Source organism: Prionailurus bengalensis, chromosome C1, assembly GCF_016509475.1.
Source record: "Prionailurus bengalensis isolate Pbe53 chromosome C1, Fcat_Pben_1.1_paternal_pri, whole genome shotgun sequence".
Taxonomy (NCBI): Eukaryota; Metazoa; Chordata; class Mammalia; order Carnivora; family Felidae; genus Prionailurus; species Prionailurus bengalensis.
In genome coordinates, this window is record NC_057345.1 from 155393615 (window position 1) to 155414965 (window position 21351).

At 38.0% G+C, this 21351-nt stretch overlaps 1 protein-coding gene and 1 non-coding gene across 2 annotated transcripts in view; one reads left to right on the forward strand and one right to left on the reverse strand.

Annotated features, from left to right (window-relative positions):
• Positions 1 to 21351, forward strand: part of CSRNP3 (cysteine and serine rich nuclear protein 3) — a 219686-nt gene that overhangs the window by 34069 nt on the left and 164266 nt on the right. Inside the window, exon 3 of the mRNA XM_043576935.1 lies at positions 13373 to 13461. Within this exon, the coding sequence (XP_043432870.1) occupies positions 13449 to 13461 (13 nt within the window). The 5' untranslated portion in view covers positions 13373 to 13448. The remainder of the gene's footprint in view (positions 1 to 13372; positions 13462 to 21351) is intronic.
• On the reverse strand, positions 8881 to 8965 carry TRNAQ-UUG. Its single transcript has one exon. It is a non-coding gene; the product is annotated as a tRNA-Gln (tRNA).

Below are 21351 nucleotides of genomic sequence, written 5' to 3' on the forward strand. Positions count from 1 at the left end.
AAAAAGATAGAGTCCTTGCTTTAACGATGTTTATTTGTATTATTAGTCAAGAAAACTAATAAGTGAAGAATATGATGACACAAGTGTATGGTGAAGAAAAATAAGGCAAGTTTGGGGTATAGAAGTAGGGTGGCTATTTTAAATAAGATGGTCATAAAAAGTTTCTCTAAGGAGATGCTATTTTGATAGAGGTTTGATGAAGTGACGAAGTGGGCCATGTAATATCTGGAGTGGGAGGAGGCTTCTAGAAGGAACAAAGAGCAAACGTAAAATGTCAGCAAAGAGCTTGACACTTGTGTGGATGGGTAATGAAGAGAAGGCAGAGACCAGGTTATTGTCAGGTGTTGGAAATCGGAGATGTGGACTTGGTGAGAAGTGGTCAGATTCAGGATAAATCTTAAAGGGAGAGCTGATGGGAGAACTGATGTTTAGATGTGAGGTTTAAGAAAAAGAGATAAACATGAATAATTCCTAGGCTTTTAAACTAAGCTTTGTATTTTGGAATAATTTTATATTTATGGAAAAGTTGTAATAATAGCACAGAATTAGTTCCCATAAACCCTTTGGTCAGCTTCCCCCAGTGTTAGCATCTTACATAACTGTGGTATTACTAAATACAGTTCACATATAAGGTGGGATTGGTGATCGAGCTCTACTTCCCGAAGGGGAGAAGTATCTACATATATTTTCTGGAATATTTGTAAGAAAGATTTGTTTCTTCTACCCTAGTTACTTACTGATGCAGTCATTTGTTTATATCTGTGTAGACTGATATTCATTTTATTCTTTGGGTTATAGTCTAATACTGTAATTAAATTTTTCTTTTGCTTAAATTATTCCATTGAGAGTTCTTTCAAGTTGATTCTAATGTCCTATGCCTATCTTTTTCTTTCCCCTCCTTGCTTTCCATCACTATGAAATGCTTCAGGTTCATTTTGTGTTTACCCTGCCCTGATCCTAGAGTCAGCCATTTCTTTCTTTCTTTTTTTTTTAATGTTAGGCTCCTTTTTAAAAGGTGTTTGTTTGTTTTGAGAGAGAGAGAGAGAGAGAGAGAGCTAGCAGGGGAGGAGCAGAGAGAGACAAAGAGAATCCCAAGCTGGCTCCACACTGTCAGTGCAGAGCTGGACACAGGGCTCAGTGTCACGAACCAAGAGATCATGACCTGAGACAAAACCAAGAGTTGGATGCTTAACTGACTGAGCCACCCAGGTGCCCCTAGAATCAGCCATTTCTTAAGGAGCTATGGTTTTCATATGAGTTATTGGGCAAACACTGATGCCATTTACTGGAACAGGAAAGACTAGAGTAGGAGGAGGAAGCCTGGAGTCTGTTTTCTTTCTTCTTCTCCGTCTCTTTCTCCCTCCCTCTGTCCCTCCCTTTCTTCCTCCTTTCTTTTTTCCTTCCTTCCTTCCTTGCTTCCTTCCTTTCTTCCTTTCTTTCATTTTATTATTATTACTATTATACTAACATGTTAACTTTCAAAAGCATATTAGCCATTCAAGTGGAGCTGTGGAATAGACAGTAGATATAAGAATGTACAGCCCAGAGAAGAGGGCTGTTTTTGTAAAAAAGACTCAGCGAAGAAGTCTCAGACCTTAGTCTACTAAAGGATTTAGATCTCAGAAAGAATGGAAGAAATTAAGCAAGGAGGTTAAGAAAGGGCACCAAGTTGGGGTACCTGGGTGGCTCAGTTGGTTAAGCATCTAACTTTGGCTCAGGTCATGATCTTGCAATTTGTGGGTTCGAGCCCCATATTGGATTGTCTGATATCAGCACAGAGCCTGTTTTGGATCCTCTCTCTACCTCTCTCTCTCAAAAGTAGAAAAACATTAAAAAAAAGAAGAACGGACAGCAGATGAGGTAGAAGACAAGCCTACTTCGTGTATGGTATCCTAGAAGCCAAGTAAAAAAAAAGGGAAAGTGATTATTTAAGTCAAACTCTCTTGAGAGAAAATTTACCATTTTGTTTGGCAATATCCAAGTTCACTGCTGACCTTGATAAGTACTATTTCAGTGGAGTTATAAAAACGAAGCCTAATTTGGAGGAGTTCAATATAGAATAGCATCTGAGGAATGGAGAATACCCTCTCTGGAGAAGGTGCTATAAAATGGAGTTGAGGGGCACCTGTGTGGCTCAGTCAGTTAAGCAGCCGACTCTTGATCTCAGCCCAGGTCATGATCTCTTGGCTCTGAGTTCAAGCCCTGTGTCAGGCTCTGCATGGATCATGGAGCCTGCTTAGGAGTCTATCTCTTCCTCTCTCTGTCCCTCTCCTGCTTGTGCATGTGTGCACACACACTTCCTCAAAATAAATGAACTTAAAAAAAATTATAAATAAATAAATAAATAAATAAATATTTAATTAAAAAATGGAGTTGAGAGGGCTGCCTGGGTTGCTCAGTTGTTTGAGTATCCAAATCTTTTTTTTTAATTAAAAAGTTTTTTAATGCTTATTTATTTTTGAGAGAAAGAGAGAGACAGAGCATGAGCAAAGGAGGGGCAGAGAGAGATGCATGAGTGTCCAACTCTTGATTTCAGTTCAGGTTATGATCCCACGGTTGTGGGATTGAGACCCGTGTCCAGCTCCACACTAAGCATGAGGCTTGCTTGAGATTCTCTCTCTCTCTCTCTCTCTCTCTCTCTCTCTCTCTCTTTCTTTCTCCCCCTCTCCCCTGCTCTTGCTCTCCCTCTCTCTCTCTAAAATTAAAAAACAAACAAACAAACAAGTTTTTTAAGTTTAGAAATGGAGTTGAGAAATAAGGTGATGAGATAGAGAACTGATGTAAAGGAATTTTTTAATTAAATTTTTAATTTTAATTCCAGTATAGTTAACATACACTGCTATATCAGTTTCAGATGTACAATATAGTGATTCAACAATGCTATACATTATTCAGTACTTATCATAATAAATGTACTCTTTAATCATCATCACCTATTTCACCCATCTCCCCAACCACTTCTCCTCTGGTAACCATCTGTTCTATACAATTAAGAGTCTATTGGGGTGCCAGGGTGGCTTAGTTGGTTGAGTGTCCAACTCTTGATCTCAGCTCTGGCCTTGATCTCAGGGTCATGAGTTCAAAGCCTGCTTTGAGCTCTGTGCTGGGTGTGAAGCCTACTTAAGAAAAAAAAAAAAAAACGAGAGAGAGAGAGAGAGAGAGTCTATTTCTTGGTTTCTCTCTCTCTCTTTTTTCTTTTGCTCATTTGTTTTGTTTCATAAATTCCACATATGAGTGAGACATATGGTATTTGTCTTTTTCTGACTGACTTACTTCACTTGGCATAATACTCCCTAACTCCATCCATGTTGCTGCATATGGCAAGATTTCATTCCTTCCTATGGTTGAATAATATTCTGTTGTGTATATATACCACATCTTCTTTATCCATTCATCTATTGATGGACACTTGGGCTGCTTCATTAATTTGGCTATTGTAAGTAATGCTGTTATAAACACAGGGGTGCATGTATCCTTTCAAATTACTGTTTTTGTATTTTGAGAGGTAAATACCCTGCAGTGGGATTACTGGATTGTAAGGTAGTTCTCTTTTTAACTTTTTGAGGAAACTCCATATTATTTTTCACAGTGGCTATACCACTTTTCATTCCTACCACTTCATGAGGGTTTCTTTTTCTCCACATCCTCACCAACACATGTTGTTTCTTGTGTTTTTGACTGTAGCCATTCTGATAGGCATGAGATGATATCTAATTGTGGTTTTCATTTGCATTTCCCTGATGATGAATGATATTGAACATCTTTCCCTGTGTCTGTTGGCCATCTGTATGTCTTCTTTGAAGAAATGTCTGTTCATGTCTTCTACTCATTTTTAAGTGGGTTGTTTTGGGGGAGTGTGGGTATTGAGTTGTATCCATTTTTTATATACTTTGGGTATTAACCCTTTTTTGAATATGTCATTTGCAAGTATCTTCTCCCATTTGGTAGGTTGCCTTTTAGTTTTCTTGATTGCTTCCTTTGATGTGCAGAGCATTTTATTTTGATGTACTCCCAATAGTTTATTTTTGCTTTTATTTCCCTTGACTTGTATCTAGAAAAATGGTGCTATGGCTGATGTCAGAGAAAGTACTGCCTGTGCTCTATTCTAGGATTTTTATGGTTTCAGGTCTCACATTTATGTCTTTAATACACTTTGAGCTTATTTGTGTGTATAGTTTAAAAAAGTGGCCCAGTTTCCTTCTTTTGCATGTAGCTGTCCAGTTTTCCCAGCACCATTTGTTAAAGAGTCTGTCTTTTTTTCCATTGTATATTCTCTCCTCCTTTGTTGAAGATTAAATGACCATATAATTGTGAGTTTATTTCTGGGTTTTGTATTCTGTTCCTTTGATCTATGTGTCTATTTTTTGTGCCAGTACCATACTGTTTTGATTACTACAGCTTTGTAATATAACTTGAAGTATGGAATTGTGATGTCTCCAATTTTGTTTTCTTTTCCAAGATTGCTTTGTCTATTTTGGGTCCTTTGTGTTTCCATATAAATTTTAGGATTTTTTTCGTTCTAGTTCTGTGAAAACTGCTGTTGTTATTTTGATAGGGATTGCATTATATCTGTAGATTGCTTTGGGTAGTATAGACATTTTAACAATATTTGTTCTCCCAACCCATGAGCATGGAATGTCTTTCCATTTCTTTGTGTTGTCTTCAATTTCTTTCATCAGTGTTTTATTATTACTTTTTTTTTTTAACATTTTTTTATTTATTTTTGGGACAGAGAGAGACAGAGCATGAACGGGGGAGGGGCAGAGAGAGAGGGAGACACAGAATCGGAAACAGGCTCCAGGCTCCGAGCCATCAGCCCAGAGCCCGACGCGGGGCTCGAACTCACGGACCGCGAGATCGTGACCTGGCTGAAGTCGGACGTTTAACCGACTGCGCCACCCAGGCGCCCCTATTATTACTTTTTTTAAATGTTTATTTGTTTTTGAGAGAGAGAGAGAGAGAGAGAGAGAGAGAGAGAGAGAGAGTGCAAGCAAGTGGGGGAAGGGGAGAGAGAGAGAGGGAGACACAGAATCTGAAGCAGACTCCAGGCTCTGAACTCTGAGCTGTCAGCGCAGAGCCCAATGTGGGGCTCGAATTCATAAACTGTGAGATCATGACCTGAGCCAAAGTCAGAGGCTTAAGTGACTGAGCCACCCAGGAGCCCCTTTTCATCAGTGTTTTATAGTTTTCAGAGTATGGGCCTTTCTTTTCTTTGGTTATGTTTATTCCTAGGTATTTTATTTTTGATGCAACTGTAAATGAGATTTTTTTTAACATGTATTTTTTTTTTTAGAGGCAGAGAGAGACAGAACGTGAGAGGGGGAGCGGCAGAGAATTAGGGAGACACAGAATCCTGAAGCAGGCTCCAGGCTCTGAGCTGTCAGCACAGAGCTTGATGCGGGGCTCAAACCCATTACCCACAAGATCATGACCTGAGCCAAAGTGGGACGCTTAATCAACTGAGCCACCCAGGCACCCTGAGACTGTTTCCTTATTTCTCTTCCTGCTGCTTCATTATTAGTAGATAGAAATGGAACAGATTTCTGTACATTGTTTTTTTATCCTACAACTTTATTTAATTCATTTATCAGTTCTAGTAGTTTTTTGGTAGAGTCTTTTGGGTTTCCTATATACAGTATCATGTCATTTGCAAATAGTGAAAGTTTTACATCTTCCTTGCCAATTTGGATGCCTTCTTCTTTCTTTTTGTTTTCTGATTGCTGTGGCTAGGACTTCCAGTACTGTGTTGAATAAAAGGGATTTTTAAGTTTGGAGACATTGCAACATATTTGCAGACAGATGGGGATAACTCAGTAAAATGGGGGGTGAGGAGGAATAGTGGTGCAGGAGCAAGAGGAAATAATTCAAGTAGCAAAGACCTAAAACTGAGTGAGAGGAAATGGAATCTAAGAGAAGGGATTTATCTTAGGTGGGAGAAAGAAGTTTCTCCATTATGACAGCATCGAAGACTGACTATATGGGCACAAATATCAAAGGTATACAAGATATGGATAAGAGAGGAAATTGAGGGGCACTTGCATGCCTCAGTCAGTTGAGCGTCTGACTTTGGCTCAGGTCCTAATCTCACGGTTCCTAAATTCAAGCTCTGTGTCAGGCTTGCTGCTGTCAGCTCAGAGCCTGCTTTGGATCCTCTATTCCCCTCTCTCTCTGCCCCTTCCCCGTTTGTGTGTGTGTGCTCTTTCTCTCAAAAATAAATAAAAACGTTTTTTAAAAAAGAGGAAATTGAATCACTGTTCTTCCAATTTTCTCAGAAGCTGTTACCATAAACTGAGAGAGAGGAGATGGAAAGAAATGTTGGAGAGTTACAAAGAAGCAAAGGTGCTTTTGTTAGTGGTGTCATAGGGGTAAAGGCTGAATTAATAAGGGGAATGTGATAAAGAATGTCAGGTGTTACTGAGGACCACTTGAAGTCTGTGGTCATATATCAATAGTTATGCCAGTGATTCAACATCCTACATTTTCTCTAGTCATGATTATCTGTTCAGCTGTGAGGGTAGAGTCGTAGTAGGAAGAGAGCTGAATTTAACCAAGTGATTTTTTTTTCATGCTGATTTGTAGAAAGAGAGAAAAGTCTTGGAGGTGAGTACATATACCATACCTTGTTATAAAGGTTCTTTAAGGCTTCCCTGTGACCCACTGATCCTAAGTACTCTTGTGATCCTAGAGCCTGAAACACCTTTTTAATCCCTTTTACTCACTCTAATCAAGTTTGTACCACTTTTTTTGGTCAATCTCATTAATTTAAAATTTTTTTAGAATATTATATACCTCTTTAGGTTTAAAAATTTTTCCCTGAATTTTCACCTAGATTTTCTTGTAATTCTTGCAAATTTCCCACAATTATAGTTATGTCTTTTGCCATGTGTTAGAGATCTATCTGAGCAATTTTAGACAATTGTTTGTAAACCTTTGAGCACAGCTGATTGAGTGGAAGAATCCCATGGTGAATACCTGATACATAAATAGCCTCATTAGAACCGATTTAATTTGTTTTGATAACTCTTGTCCACTTTACTGAAATAGAATGAATAAGTGCTATCATCGTTTTAGAAAACTTTTTTGGTCATGTGATACTACTTTATTACAGTTCAACACATGTTAGGAAAACATGGAAATTCATTCTTTGATGTTTAGTGAGTAGATACTGCATATATTTTGATAACTGCACTTAAGTGTGTGTGAAGGTACAAAATTAGAGTGATACTGATACTTAAGAAATAAGTCTAAATAGAATCAATATGACTGTCAGTGTGTTTTTTTTTTCTTTTAGAAAAATAGCATCAAACTTTACATGGTGGATTGGTCTTTCCTGCTAGATGCTTTTGCCCTACGTCCTTTGTTCCTGTCAGGGAGCTGTCCTTCAGAGAGAATGATGCTTTACTGGATGAGGGCGTATTAATAATGCAATACCATATTTTAAGATGCAGTTGCAAATGCAATTAAACTATTGCACTGAACTTATAAGTATTTTTATCACCTTAGAAACAGTGAACAGCAAATTCACATTTCTTTACTTGTGTTCACAAATGGACATTTCCTTTTGAAATTCTGAAACTGAAATGAGCCAGGCTTCCAGACATGCAGAAATGACTGGCTTGGGAGTCTCAAATTCTGTGATTCTGAGACGAACAACTTTATTCTCAAAAACTCAGCATCTGCAAAAGATTTTTTTAATATTTCAAGTTCTAATTTAAATTTTAGTCAGTGACATATAGTGTAATATTAGTTTCAGGAGTAGAATTTAGTGATTCATCACTTACATATGACACTCAGTGCTCATCGCATGCAAGAGATACTAGGTTGTTTTGTTTTTTTAGCACAGGAACAAGATAAGAGTGTCTTAAGTTATATTTCCTTATAGTTAATCAATGAATCACCCATTAAAAATAACACAAGCTGATCTTATAGCTCGGTCAAGGCTATCACTGTGATGTGACCTTCAGTAACCTCAGTGAAATCTAGCATGACTATTGACTAAAACATGTCAACAAGAGCTTTGTGCCTCTGACCTACCAATGATGCCCTTTAGAGAAAATGTTGGCAAACATGGGAGAGTGCCTTGACCCTTGCCACTCCAATTGGCCGCTAGGATTTGGAGGGTGGTTTGCAGTAATGTCCATAGGCAACCAGGAAGCCAAGGAACTTGAAACAAGGAGAGGTGATAGTCATCATTCCCTCTAGCTCTGCAATACTGTAGGAATTTCTAAAAGTGAAAAACTGGGTTTCAGAGAATTTCTTTTTTTTCTTCTTAATTTAAATTCAAGTTAGGTAGCCTACAGTGTAGTCTTGGCTTCAAGAGTAGAATCCAGTGATTCATCTTACATATGACACTCAGTGCTCATCCTGAAAAGTGCCCTCCTTAATACCCATCACCCATTTAATGGATCCTCCACCCGCCTCCCCTCCAGCAACCCTCGGTTTGTTCTCTGTATTTAAGAGTCTGTTATGGTTTGCCTCCCTCTCTGTTTTTATCTTGTTTTTCCTTCCCTTCCCCTATGTTCATCTGTTGAGTTTCTCAAATTGCACATATGCATGAAATCATATCATATCTGTCTTTCTCTGACTGACTGACTTTGCTTAGCACAATACCCTCTAGTTCCATCCACAGTGTTGGCAAGTGGTAAGATTTCATTATTTTTTATCACCGAGTAGTATTATATATATATATATATATATATATATATATATATATATAAATACACACACACACACACACACATATATATATATGACGTCTCCTTTTTTTTTAATATTTACTTATTTTTGAGACAGAGAGAGACAGAGCATGAACGGGGAAGGGTCAGAGAGAGGGAGACACAGAATCTGAAACAGGCTCCAGGCTCTGAGCTGTCAGCACAGAGCCCGACGTGAGGCTCGAACTCACGGACCGTGAGATCATGACCTGAGCCAAAGTCAGACGCTCAACCGACTGAGCCACCCAGGCGCCCCTGAGATCTCCTTTTTTGAATATATTTTTATTTTTTTGATTTAAAAAGATTTTTTTTTAACATTTACTTATTATTGAGAGAGAGACACACACATACACACAGAGCATGAGTGGGGGAGGGGCAGAGAGAGGGGGAGACACAGAATCCGAAGCAGGCTCCAGGCTCTGAGCTATCAGCACAGAGCCCGATGCAGGGCTCAAACTCACAAACTGTGAGATCATGACCTGAGCCGAAGTCGGTCGCTCAACCAACTGAGCCACCCAGGTGCCCTTTTTTTATATATTTTTAAATGTTTATTTATTTTTTAGAGAGAGAGAGACAGAGCGTGAGCAAGGTAGGGGCAGAGAGAGAGAGGGAGACACAGAATCTGAAACAGGGTTCAGGCTCTGAGCTGTCAGCACAGAGCCCTACATGGGGCTCGAGCCTGACACAGGGCTCAAACACCAGCCATGAGATTATGACTTGAGCCTAAATCAGATGCCCAACTGACTGAGCCATCCAGCTGCCCCATATATACTACATCTTCTTAATCCATTCATCAGTTGATGGACATTTAGGTTCTTTCCATAATTTGGCTGTTGTTGATAGTGCTGCTATAAACATTAGGGTGCATGTGCCCCTTCAAATCAGCATTTTTGTATCCTTTGGATAAATTCCTAATACACAATTGCTGGGTCATAGGGTAATTTCATTTTAATTTTTTGAGGAACCTACATATTGTTTTCCAGAGTGGCTGCAACAGTTTACATTCCCATCAACAGTGCAAAAGGGCTCCCCTTTCTCCACATCCTCATGAACATCTCTTGCTTCCTGAGTTGTTAATTTTAGCCATTGTGACAGGTTTGAGGTGGTATCTCATTGTGGTTTTGATTTGTATTTCTCAGGGCGTTTCTTAATTGAACCTCAGATATTAGAAAACACCAGATATGAACCATAAATGTTAGGTGCACAATTCTAAATGATAACATAGATTTATGCCACTGTTATTTTTTATTGTAATTAAAATCATAAACTGGGGTTCTTTAGATGAATGCCACAAAGAATTGATGACGGCAAATAATGTTGCATTTCCAGTAGTATACATGTTCCTAGTCTTCCATAAATTTCACTCACCTTGACTATTTTTCTTAGTGTCTGGGATGGTTCTTTTTGTCCACAAATCAGTCCCAGGTATCACTTGTCATAGCTCAGGTCACCCATAGAACTGGGATCCCATTCAAGTACTGGTATAATAACAGGCTATGCTAGGAGTATCCAACTCAGGTCATGATTACTTCATAGACACAGAATTCCTGGAATCCTGGAAAATGGCAGTGCCCACAAATCTTGTGTAGACCACCACTGATGTGCCCAGAGGGGCTTGCAGAGGAAGAATAAGAGCCCCTAGATCTTCCTGAGATATATTACCTAGATATTTTTTCTTTACAAAGTTGACTGGGTCTCAGAGTGAGTGCTATTGATCCACAGATCTTAGCACAACTCTTTAAATTCTCTCTCGCATAAGTGCACACACATTTCCTTACACAGTCTCACACAGCCCATGTCCCCAGGTCAAACCTCCAGAAATAGGGTGCTAGGTTGAAATGGTTTCCAGCATCAACTACTGCACATTGTACCCAGAAGTAGCACTGATCCTCAGGTGTCCAATCTTGGAACTTTGCTTTGAATATGACTTTCTCTTCCAGAATTATTCTTGCTTTGTGATGGACTCCTCCCAGGGCTTGACTGGTCTCAGTTAGGGTCAATCCTGTCCATCAAATATATGTTTATATACTTGATTTTCAAACAGGTCAGAGTTTGGGTTCCTTTTTTCCATTACCAAGGGTCCTTTGGCCTCTGTCTAAATTACAGGGTAATTATAGGTATGTAAATTTAGATACTTTTGTTTTTTTCAATAGACTACTTAAATGCCTATGAAAAGTCTTTTATTTATTTGGTTATAAAAGACAATTATGTTTTCAATTTCAATTTTAACAATCAGTGGCCCCAAAATACTTAATCTCTTCCTACAGATTTAGCTGCATATCAAATATATAGCAATCAATTTTTGTATGTATAAAATAGGGAGACTGAACTAGAGAGCAATTTCCTTACTTTTTTTTTTTATAACAACAAACACTTTTTATTTTTAGGATAAAATTTTAAACCATACCTTAATAGTTAAAAGTGACATTTAAATAATATGAATTCATCTTCATTAACCAGAAAGTTTGAGTTGAGATTATGCATGACATTTATAGACATAGTCAACTCAGCATCTATTTATTTTTATTATTTTGTTTTAATTGCAAATAATTTTTAAAGTTTTAATTCGTTGGACAGATTATAAGCAGGTAGAGATCTGTTAGTATATTTGCTTGACCTGCAATCTTAGGATATGTATTTATCATTAACAGAGAAAACAGAAGAAGTTATATTCTGAAATATACCTCAAAATGAGTGCAACAGGTGATAGAAATAATTGTTTCAGTGGTCTTTAGTATGTCATCATTTGAGGGTATAATGTTCTCAACGGAGTTTAAGATACTTAAAATTATACTTAAAATTGAATTTTGAATCAATCTTCCCAAAATTTCTCAAATTCTTCTGCTAACCAAAGTGACTCAATAACCTCTAATGTGCTCTATAATTCTTCCTTTTTTTTTTTTTTGTAAATGTTTATTGTGAGAGAGAGAGTGTGAGCAAATGAATGGGGGAGGGGCAGAGAGAGCAGGAGAGAGAATCCCAAGCAACCTCCTTGCTGACAGCTCAAGAGCCTGATGTGGAGCTCCATCTCATGAACTGTGAGATTGTGACCTGAGTTGAAATCAAGAGTCAGATGCTCAACTGACTGAGCCACCCAGGTGCCCCTCTAGTTAGCTCTATAATTCTAACCGTAATTTGATAAAACTTATGAGTACCACAGATACTCTAGTCTGTTCTAAATCCATGTATCCATGCATTTCTGTGTAAATATACACAATGTTTAAAGGTAGAAAGAGGCTTCCAGATGTACAATGTTCCTGAGGCATTTTTTTTCCTTAAAGATTTTGATGTTTTAAGCTTGTATGAACAAAACAGCCTATGTTCTTTACTCAGGCTATTTCTTCATTCAAGTAACCCATTTACAGGTTTTCTATACTACGTATTATTATTGGTTATGGTCTGTGTTCCCTTCTGGCTACTGTGGAAATAATACATTAACCACACTTCACAAATTTCTCTATCTCATCTCTAAGGAAAACTTTTATATTTGTATATGACAGATAAAAAAGAATGGAAATTTCATTAATTCCTTAGAAAAAGTGATTATATACATTTTAGTTTGAGAAAATTCGAGGATATAATTGTTGTGAGGATGTCGTTACCTTTTAAAATTATTGCACTAATCATTTTAGTTTATGGCACTCTAATTTTAAAAACAAGATTTTTCTTTTCTTTTTTTTTTTTTTTTTTAAACGTTTATTTATTTTTGGGACAGAGAGAGACAGAGCATGAACGGGCGAGGGGCACAGAGAGAGGGAGACACAGAATTGGAAACAGGCTCCAGGCTCTGAGCCATCAGCCCAGAGCCTGACGTGGGGCTCGAACTCACGGACCGCGAGATCGTGACCTGGCTGAAGTCGGATGCTCAACCGACTGCGCCACCCAGGTGCCCCACAAGATTTTTCTTAAAAGCCTAAGTAAAGTATCTTAAAACCAGGACATATTAATGTTTGATATAATTTTATTTTTTTTTATTTTATTATTTTATTTTATTTTTTTTTCAACGTTTATTTACTTTTGGGACAGAGAGAGAGAGAGAGCATGAACGGGGGAGGGGCAGAGAGAGAGGGAGACACAGAATCTGAAACAGGCTCCAGGCTCTGAGCCATCAGCCCAGAGCCCGACGCGGGGCTCGAACTCCCGGACCACGAGATCGTGACCTGGCTGAAGTCGGACGCTTAACCGACTGCGCCACCCAGGCGCCCCTTGATATAATTTTATAATTAAATAGTTTCCTTTAAGCAAATCAAAAAACATAATAAATATTTATCCTGATTGTTATCAATGATTTAGCTATGACATTTTGGTTGTTTTTTCTGGATTTTTGTTTGTCTTTAAGATAATGAAACTCCTGGAGACTGGAAAGTTATTAAAATCTAGTGTAATGCTGATTAATAAGATGGGATTTCCTTAACTTCATTCCCATAGTAATATGTGTTCATTGATTAGAAATTTGCTAATTTCTTCTTCTAGGATGGATATTCTTTCTGCTAAATTATATACAGTCTGATCATTTAGTTCTGTATTTAATGCCTTGTTTATATTCCACGATTCCTATTGATTTTCCTGTGTCACATTATATTTATACCATGTAGTTAGCTTTGTTCTTTGAAAATATAACCTTATGTGACATATTGAGACATGTTTTCTTTTTTAAGGAAAAAATAAGGAGATATCAACTGACTGAAATGATGTTTTCAGAAGCATAGAGTCTTCAGGAAGATACTGGAGTTCATGAGATCTCAAGGTTAGCAGTTCCTACATTATTATTTACATGCTTTTACGGATCTGAAATATAACTATGTAACTGTTGCAAGTTGTTGCTAATGTGTAATTGGATAATAAGGACACATGTTTACTTAAAATACATATTTTAACAAGATCTCTTCAAAATTAAAAAAAAAATCATTTATACCAGAAATATATTGTTTAGTTCAATTGGGGATGGTTAAAAGAAAATATTGTTTCAGTAGAAAATCATTGGTTATTAAAATTTGCTTCGCTTTTATAAAGGGTAGTACTATTAACATAAAAATATAGGCATCCTTATAAATTTTTTTAATGTTTATTATTGAGAGACAGAGCATGAGCATGGGAGAGACAGAGAGATGGGGAGACACAGAATCCGAAGCAGGCTCCAGGCTCCGAGCTGTAAGCACAGAGCCAGACTCAGGGCTCGAACTCACAAACTGTGAGATCATTACCTGAGCGGAAGTCAGACGCTTAACCGACTGAGCCACCCAGGTGCCCCTAGGCATCCTTATAAAATTTTATTTCTGATTTGATAAAGCATGCACACCTACTTTGCAAACTTTTCATTTATTTTGTATCTTTGGTTGCAACATGTATGCATATATACAAATAGTTTAGAAAGATAGCTAATCATCAATCCTGCTACAATTCTTTGAATCTCATTCCCTGACTTTCCCAAAGTACAGTGAAACAAATTATCCTTTTGTTGGAAAATATGGGCTCAATAAAATGACAGTTCATATGAATGAGCAGAAAGATAGTTGAGGACCTTTTCTATGTTGTTTAGAGTCCTATGTCTGGAAAAGAAAAAAACAAAACAGCTTATTATAATAATAAACTAATGTAAAAATCTTCATTTAGAAGTTTGAATTACAATGTAGGTTGAAATAGTTTATTCTCATGGGATAGCTTGAGAAAGTAGATGATTTCTGCCTTCTTTATTTGGTAAGACCCAATATCAAATATTCATAATTTAAAATGAAAAAGTACTGATGATCTTTTATTTTGATTTCCTTGGTCAGTCTTGTCTTCAACTTCTACATCTTTTCCTCACCCATCCAAGGATATATTCATTCAAAATTCATTTAGGACTTACCACATGCAAGGCAATGGGCTAAGTGCTTTGGTTGTTTCAAGATAAGATGTGGTTCCTGTTTTCAAGAAGTGCCCAACCAATATGTTACTCAGAAATTAATTTTATTATTAACGCAAGCAGTAGGTATGTAAAAAGACAAGCCAGATTTAAAAGACCATGTAATGAATCCTAAAGTGCACTGAGAATTATTTGGGGGATTATTCATATTTTCACATTATGGCTTTTATTGGTCTAGCATGGCGAGAGTTTATACCAATGGAAGTGTTGTTGCTCTATTACAACCCACACCCAACTGACCTTTTGTTAAAGTATCTCTTCAAGTACAACACAAGTAATATGCAATTTTAAGACAGAAGTCACTTTTTTGCCACAACTGCAAATTTAATGTTGTAGAAAGTAGTCATGCAAACACCTATGAAAAGAACAAAGTTGAGCATTGCCTACTTGGTAGTTTTTTTATTTATTCCAGTACATTTGACTTCTTTATTAAGCTCACCAGAGAGCTAAATCATTTCCCCAATGACCCAGAAAGGCATGTAGGTTAGAAAAGGATTGAATGGGGGCGCCTGGGTGGCGCAGTCGGTTAAGCGTCCGACTTCAGCCAGGTCACGATCTCGCGGTCCGTGAGTTCGAGCCCCGCGTCAGGCTCTGGGCTGATGGCTCAGAGCCTGGAGCCTGCTTCCGATTCTGTGTCTCCCTCTCTCTCTGCCCCTCCCCCGTTCATGCTCTGTCTCTCTCTGTCCCAAAAATAAATAAACGTTGAAAAAAAAAAAAAAAAAAAGAAAAGGATTGAATGCTATAAACCTCTGAGGGATCCATATGCAAATAGTAGCTAGATGAGTAAAGAATTTGCAGTGGTGTGGGTGTCCAGACTGCTTGAAATAGAATTGCACAGTACTGTGCTTCTCATGAAAAGCTTTTAAAAAGGTGATATGTGAAGAAATTAAAGCAAATCAAGTAATTAAAAATAGTAAAATTGTTTTTTGAAAAGTCAGTGAAGATAATCTCTTTCTTAATGGTGCCATTAGATTTGCCATTAGATTGATTTATGTAACAACCACAACCATTCAACAAGTAAGTATTTTTTTTAAACTTTATTTATTTTGAGGGGCGCCTGGGTGGCTCAGTCAGTTGAGCGTCTGACTTCGGCTCAGGTCATGATCTCACGGTTTGTGAGTTCAGGCCTGCCTCAGGCTCTGTGCTGACAGCTCGGAGCCTGCAGCCTGCTTTGAATTCTGTGTCTCCCTCTCTCTCTGCCCCTCCCATGCTCATACTCTGCCTCTCTGTGTCTCTCAAAAATAAATAAATGTTAAAAAAAAAAGTTTATTTATTTTGAGAGTGCAGGAGTGTGCATGCGCGGGGGAGGGGCAGAGAGAGAAAATCCTAAGCAGGCTCTGCGCTGTCCCCACGGAGCCCTACACGGGGCTCCATCTCGTCAATCATGAGATCATGACCGGAGCCAAAATCAAGAGTTGTACACTTAACCAACAGCTACCCAGGCGCTCCTCAGCAAGTATGTATCAAGTGCCTAAGATGTGCATGGGAGGAACAACAATGAATAAAACACACCAATATTCTCACCATAGTGGAAATTACATTCTAGAGGGTAATAACATATAAGCAATAAAAACCAAAGTTAATTATATATTATGTTAGATGGTCCGAGTGCTATGGAGAAAAAGAAAACAGGAAAGAGAATGTAGAATATAGAGGGGTGGCATTAAAAAAAATTTTTTTTTAATGTTTATTAATTTCTGAGAGAGAGAGAGAGAGAGAGAGAGAGAAAGAGAGAGAGAGTGAATAAGGGAGGAGCAGAGAGATAGGGAGACAGAATCAGAAGCAGGCTCCAGGCTCTGTGCTGCCCGCAATAGAGCCTGTCACGGGGCGCGAACTCACAAGCTGCAAGATTGTGACCTGAGCCGAAGTCAGATGCCCAACCGACTGAGCCACCCAGGCGCCCCTAGAAGGGTGGCATTTTTAAATAAGCCTAATGACTTAGTACTGCATAAACAAGAGAGATAGATACTACCTTTGCCCAAATAGTGCCAATTAAAAACGAATATGATGAACTATAACACCTGCTGGTAAGTTTTCTAAATCATCATTTGTTAAGGTAAATGTTGTTGATATATGTAAAATAACTAGTATGTGTCTTTCTTAATTTCACCAGAAAGAGAAGATATATTTTTAAAATGATAATATACTTACTACTTGTACATAAAACGTCAAAATGTTTGCAAGAAGCATGCAATTGAATGTGGATTAGTCCAATCACTTACTAAAGTGCTAAAAGCTGTAACTGTTCATCTGTGTAGGGGAGAAAGTTAATCCCTTTTTTGAATTGAATAAATATTATGAACCTAAAGTAGTTACAGATCTCTATGATAATACATATAGATGACACATGGTGCTAGAAAGTTCTATATCGTTGTCTTTGTTCTTCTATCATTAGTCTTATTATCATTTTAGGAGAGCTCTAAGTACTGAGACTGAAGATGGAGGGGAGTTATTTAAATACCTTCTCATTCCTGTAGTACTAATTTTTAATCTTTTCATTTTTTTCTGAATGTATAGCATATTTTTATTTACTTTTATTTGTTTTAAAATTTTTTTAATGTTTATTTATTTTTGAGACAGAGACAGAGCATGAACAGGGGAGGGGCAGAGAGAGAGGGAGACACAGAATCTGAAGCAGGCTCCAGGCTCCGAGCTGTTAGCACAGAGCCCCGAGTGGGGCTTGAACTCACGGACCGTGAGATCATGACCAGAGCTGAAATCGGACACTTAACTGACTGAGGCACCCAGGCGCCCCAAGTAGTACTAATTTTTTAAAAGACACATGTCTTCCTTTGTACATCTGATTTATTAGAAGATATATGAGGTTTGGAAATTAAAATAAATTAGTCTATTTGTGATCTTCAACAAGTGAGCCATCAACTTTCATTTGATGGTAATCTGTTTGGAATTTTCTATGAAACATTATGAAATAGTAAGTGCAGAGCACAGGAATCTGGAAGTGTGTATGGCCCAGATGACCTGTTTGCAATCCATCTGAACTATAGGTGAATGCATCACATACATTGATATTATCTTAAAAGCCATTCAGTATTGACTTTCCTGTACAGAATTGAAAGGTTTAGCCAATTTGATATGCAGAAAAATAAGTTAAATCAATTCTTTTTCAGTGTTATTAAGTCAGTGTGAAAAGAATATCTAGCCATCCAAATAAAAAATAGATTAGGAGGTCTCAGAACCTATCAAATATTCCAACTCCTTCAATATTCCAAAAGGCAGGGATTGTAAATGGTGTATCATGTAAAGGAAATAAATGTTCAGTAGTGTAGTACTAAAGAAATGATGTAGTGAAGGTCACAATTGTTTAGAAGGTCTATTTTAATTAAACCAAAACAGAGAGTACCTCTTACATGTGGTGTAGACAGAAGAGACAGTCAGCTCTATGAGTTTGACCTGAAGAGGTAACTGGTATTATCTGTTTTGGGAAAACCAAAAGAAAAGAAAACATGAGAAATGCAAGAACCATGGAAGATTATGGAGAAAACAAGGACTTCTCATGTAACGTCCCCATGTCAGAGATCTATTCCTTCAAACCAGTATTAATCTTCATTGCGTTTATCTGGAAACTTCAAAGGAAAGAGCTATAAAGTCTTTTATTTAAGGGTAACTGAAATGCGACTTCAAAAGCAAGTGGAAAATAGCATATGCTTTCTTATAAAAATCCCTTGCTTTCATTCTCCCTGTATTTGCTTTACAAGAGTTTAAGCCAGGAATCCTTTACAAATTTGTACCCCAAATCCAGTTCCCCATGGACTGACTCCTCCATTTTCTCACAAACTGCCACCCACAAATGTACATCTTTGAATCTCCCATCATCTGGCATGCCCATGCCCTGGGTGGGTCCTCCTTCTCCACCTTTTTTCTTTTCTTTTTTTTTTTTTCAACGTTTATTTATTTTTGGGACAGAGAGAGACAGAGCATGAACGGGGGAGGGTCAGAGAGAGAGGGAGACACAGAATCGGAAGCAGGCTCCAGGCTCCGAGCCATCAGCCCAGAGCCCGACGCGGGGCTCGAACTCCCGGACCGCGAGATTGTGACCTGGCTGAAGTCGAACGCTTAACCAACTGGGCCACCCAGGCGCCCCTCCACCTTTTTTCAATGGTTCTCCAGATATCTACTACCATTCTCATTCTTCCATCATTCTTACAAGTAGTTCAACTATCCCAGGTTTCTCAGCCTCAGCAATACTAACAGTTGGATCAGATAATTCTTCGCTTTGGGTGCTATTTCATGCATTATAAAATATTCAGTAGCACCCCTGGCACTAGACATCCGGAGTATTACACACACACACACACACACACACACACACACACACACACACACCCCGCTTTGGAAAAACCAGAACTGTCTCTAGACATTGCCTAGTGTCCCCTTGGTACAAAATTATCCCAAGATGAGAACCACTTATCAAACCCTAACCTCCACAATCTCAATAGATAACCACTCCATATCAACCACAAAGCCTCCTAACCATCTTCAACATCTTGTTCTCAATTAAAGCTCAATGGAGACACTTTAAATTCCAGCTTCTCGTATTAAAGTGAGACTCACCTCTGACCATCGGAGTGTTTTTAGTTTCCTTTTATTTGCTTATACCTGGCTTTGTATCTAAAATGTGTCTTATGAAATAATGATTGAATGTAAAACAAATAAAAAAATAGGGAAAGGAAAAAATAAAGTAAAAACAAGATTAAGTCAGGAGTGAGGTTATAAATAAACCCTTTTCTTTTCACTTCTTTTTCTTTGAATTCAGTCAGACTTGGATCTTTCCATATTCACCAAGTCTTGCTTGAAATTGAGCTTGGACACCAGCAGCTTACTCTCTACATTTCTACAGCCTGTCCTTTCTTACATGGTACCTGCAGCCTTGAATCCAAAGTATAGTGAACCCTCCCTTATACCCAGGCACATGAGTACTACAGGAGCAAATGACCCACTCTGCAGATTTATGGTTTTCTAATCTGAGTTAGTTCCTCAATAGCATCCACTAATCCTTTCCCTATGACCATGGTCAGACACTATTTCAAAAGTTTATCGCCCCACTCAGGCCATACAATCTCTCCCCTTCATTCTTGGTGCACCTGCTATTTTAACAAGAAAATTGAGGTCATTGTGTGGAAACTACTTGTGCATCCTTGCCATTCCCTCCAGCATCAAACAGCTACATGTATCAACATTCTTTCTTTCCTCCATTCTTAAAGGATCAGGAATCCTTGCTATTCAAGGCACAGCCTGTGTTTGATTTTATTCCCTATTCACTGATGCTTTGGCCATTAGTTATTTCCTTTTTGTACTTTATCTTCAATTTTTTCTTCTTTGTTCACTCTTTTCTTTCAACCTGTATACATTCTTCAAACTTCTATCCAAAAAAAAGTTAATCAGCAAACAAAAGCAAACTGATCTCTCTTCACCAGATTTCACCAGCCCTACTATCCAATTTCTCTCCTCCCCAACCCATTCAAAGTCTCCATACAGCAGTCTACATTCATTATCTCCAATTTCTAAGATCCAGTCACTCCTCAGCACAGTGCGATCTGATTTCTAACCCCATTTAACAGAGCATGCTCTCTCTAAAGGCACAGATGACCCGGCAGCCCGTATCTTGACTGGCTCTCCCAGGGGTATTTGACACTGTTAACTTCATTTTTCTTCTTCCACTCCCTGGACTGTTGTAACACCCCTCCCTCTTGGTTTGCCTCACACCTTGTAGACCCTTTTGTAAAGGCAGGTTCTCCTTCCTCTGTTCCTTCACAAGGTGAATCACAAAGTGAATCACAAACTCAAATACTGATAGGTGGCCATAGGTAATATAAATGAATGAAATCAGGTAATTAAAAACAATAAACAATGTAGAGGGCAAATAACACACACCCATAAAAGTTCTTGACATTTTACTTGTGCTCAAATGACAGTGCTCACCTTATTGTTCATCTGTCCTCCCTGCTGTCCCTGATCAAGCCAAACCACTCTTATGACTTTAATTACAATGGCAATGACTACAACCTTTACTTGATTAAGCGACAGAATTACATATTACACACACACGTATATAGGATATCAATGCCTAACAAGGACACACACAAAAACCAATCATCAGAGCAATGGAATGGAATAGAAAGTCTAAAACCTGTCAGTTTATACATGCAATCATAAAATGCAACAAAGAAGTCAATTGGGAAGTTCCCCAATGAAAGACTATTAATGCTCCCAAGTATACATAATTAATTAGTGTCTGCTAGAGAAGGCATTTCAAATAGGAGAGGGGGAATGAAGCAGAGACAGACAATGGCTTACTGAATAGAAGATACTAGCACAATGTTTTAACTATATGGGGAAAACTATGGTGTGATCTATACATACAATATTAGGTAAATTGTAGATAAGGATTTAAAATATTTAAAATATTATTTTAGGGGTCCCTGGGTAGCTCAGTCAGTTAAGCGTCTTACTTAGGCTCAGGTGGTGATCTCACTGTTTGGGAGTTCGAGTCCCACATCAGTCTGTCTGCTCTCAGTGCAGACAGAGCGTTTCGGATCCTCTTTCACCCTCTCTCTTTGTCCCTCCTCCGTTCATGCACATGAACGCACATGCTTGCGTTCTCTCTCAAAAATAAATAAACATTAAACAAATTAAAATAAAATATTATTTTAAAGTATTTTAAATTACTTTAAATATTTTCAACACTTAAAACATCATCTAACATTGAATAAA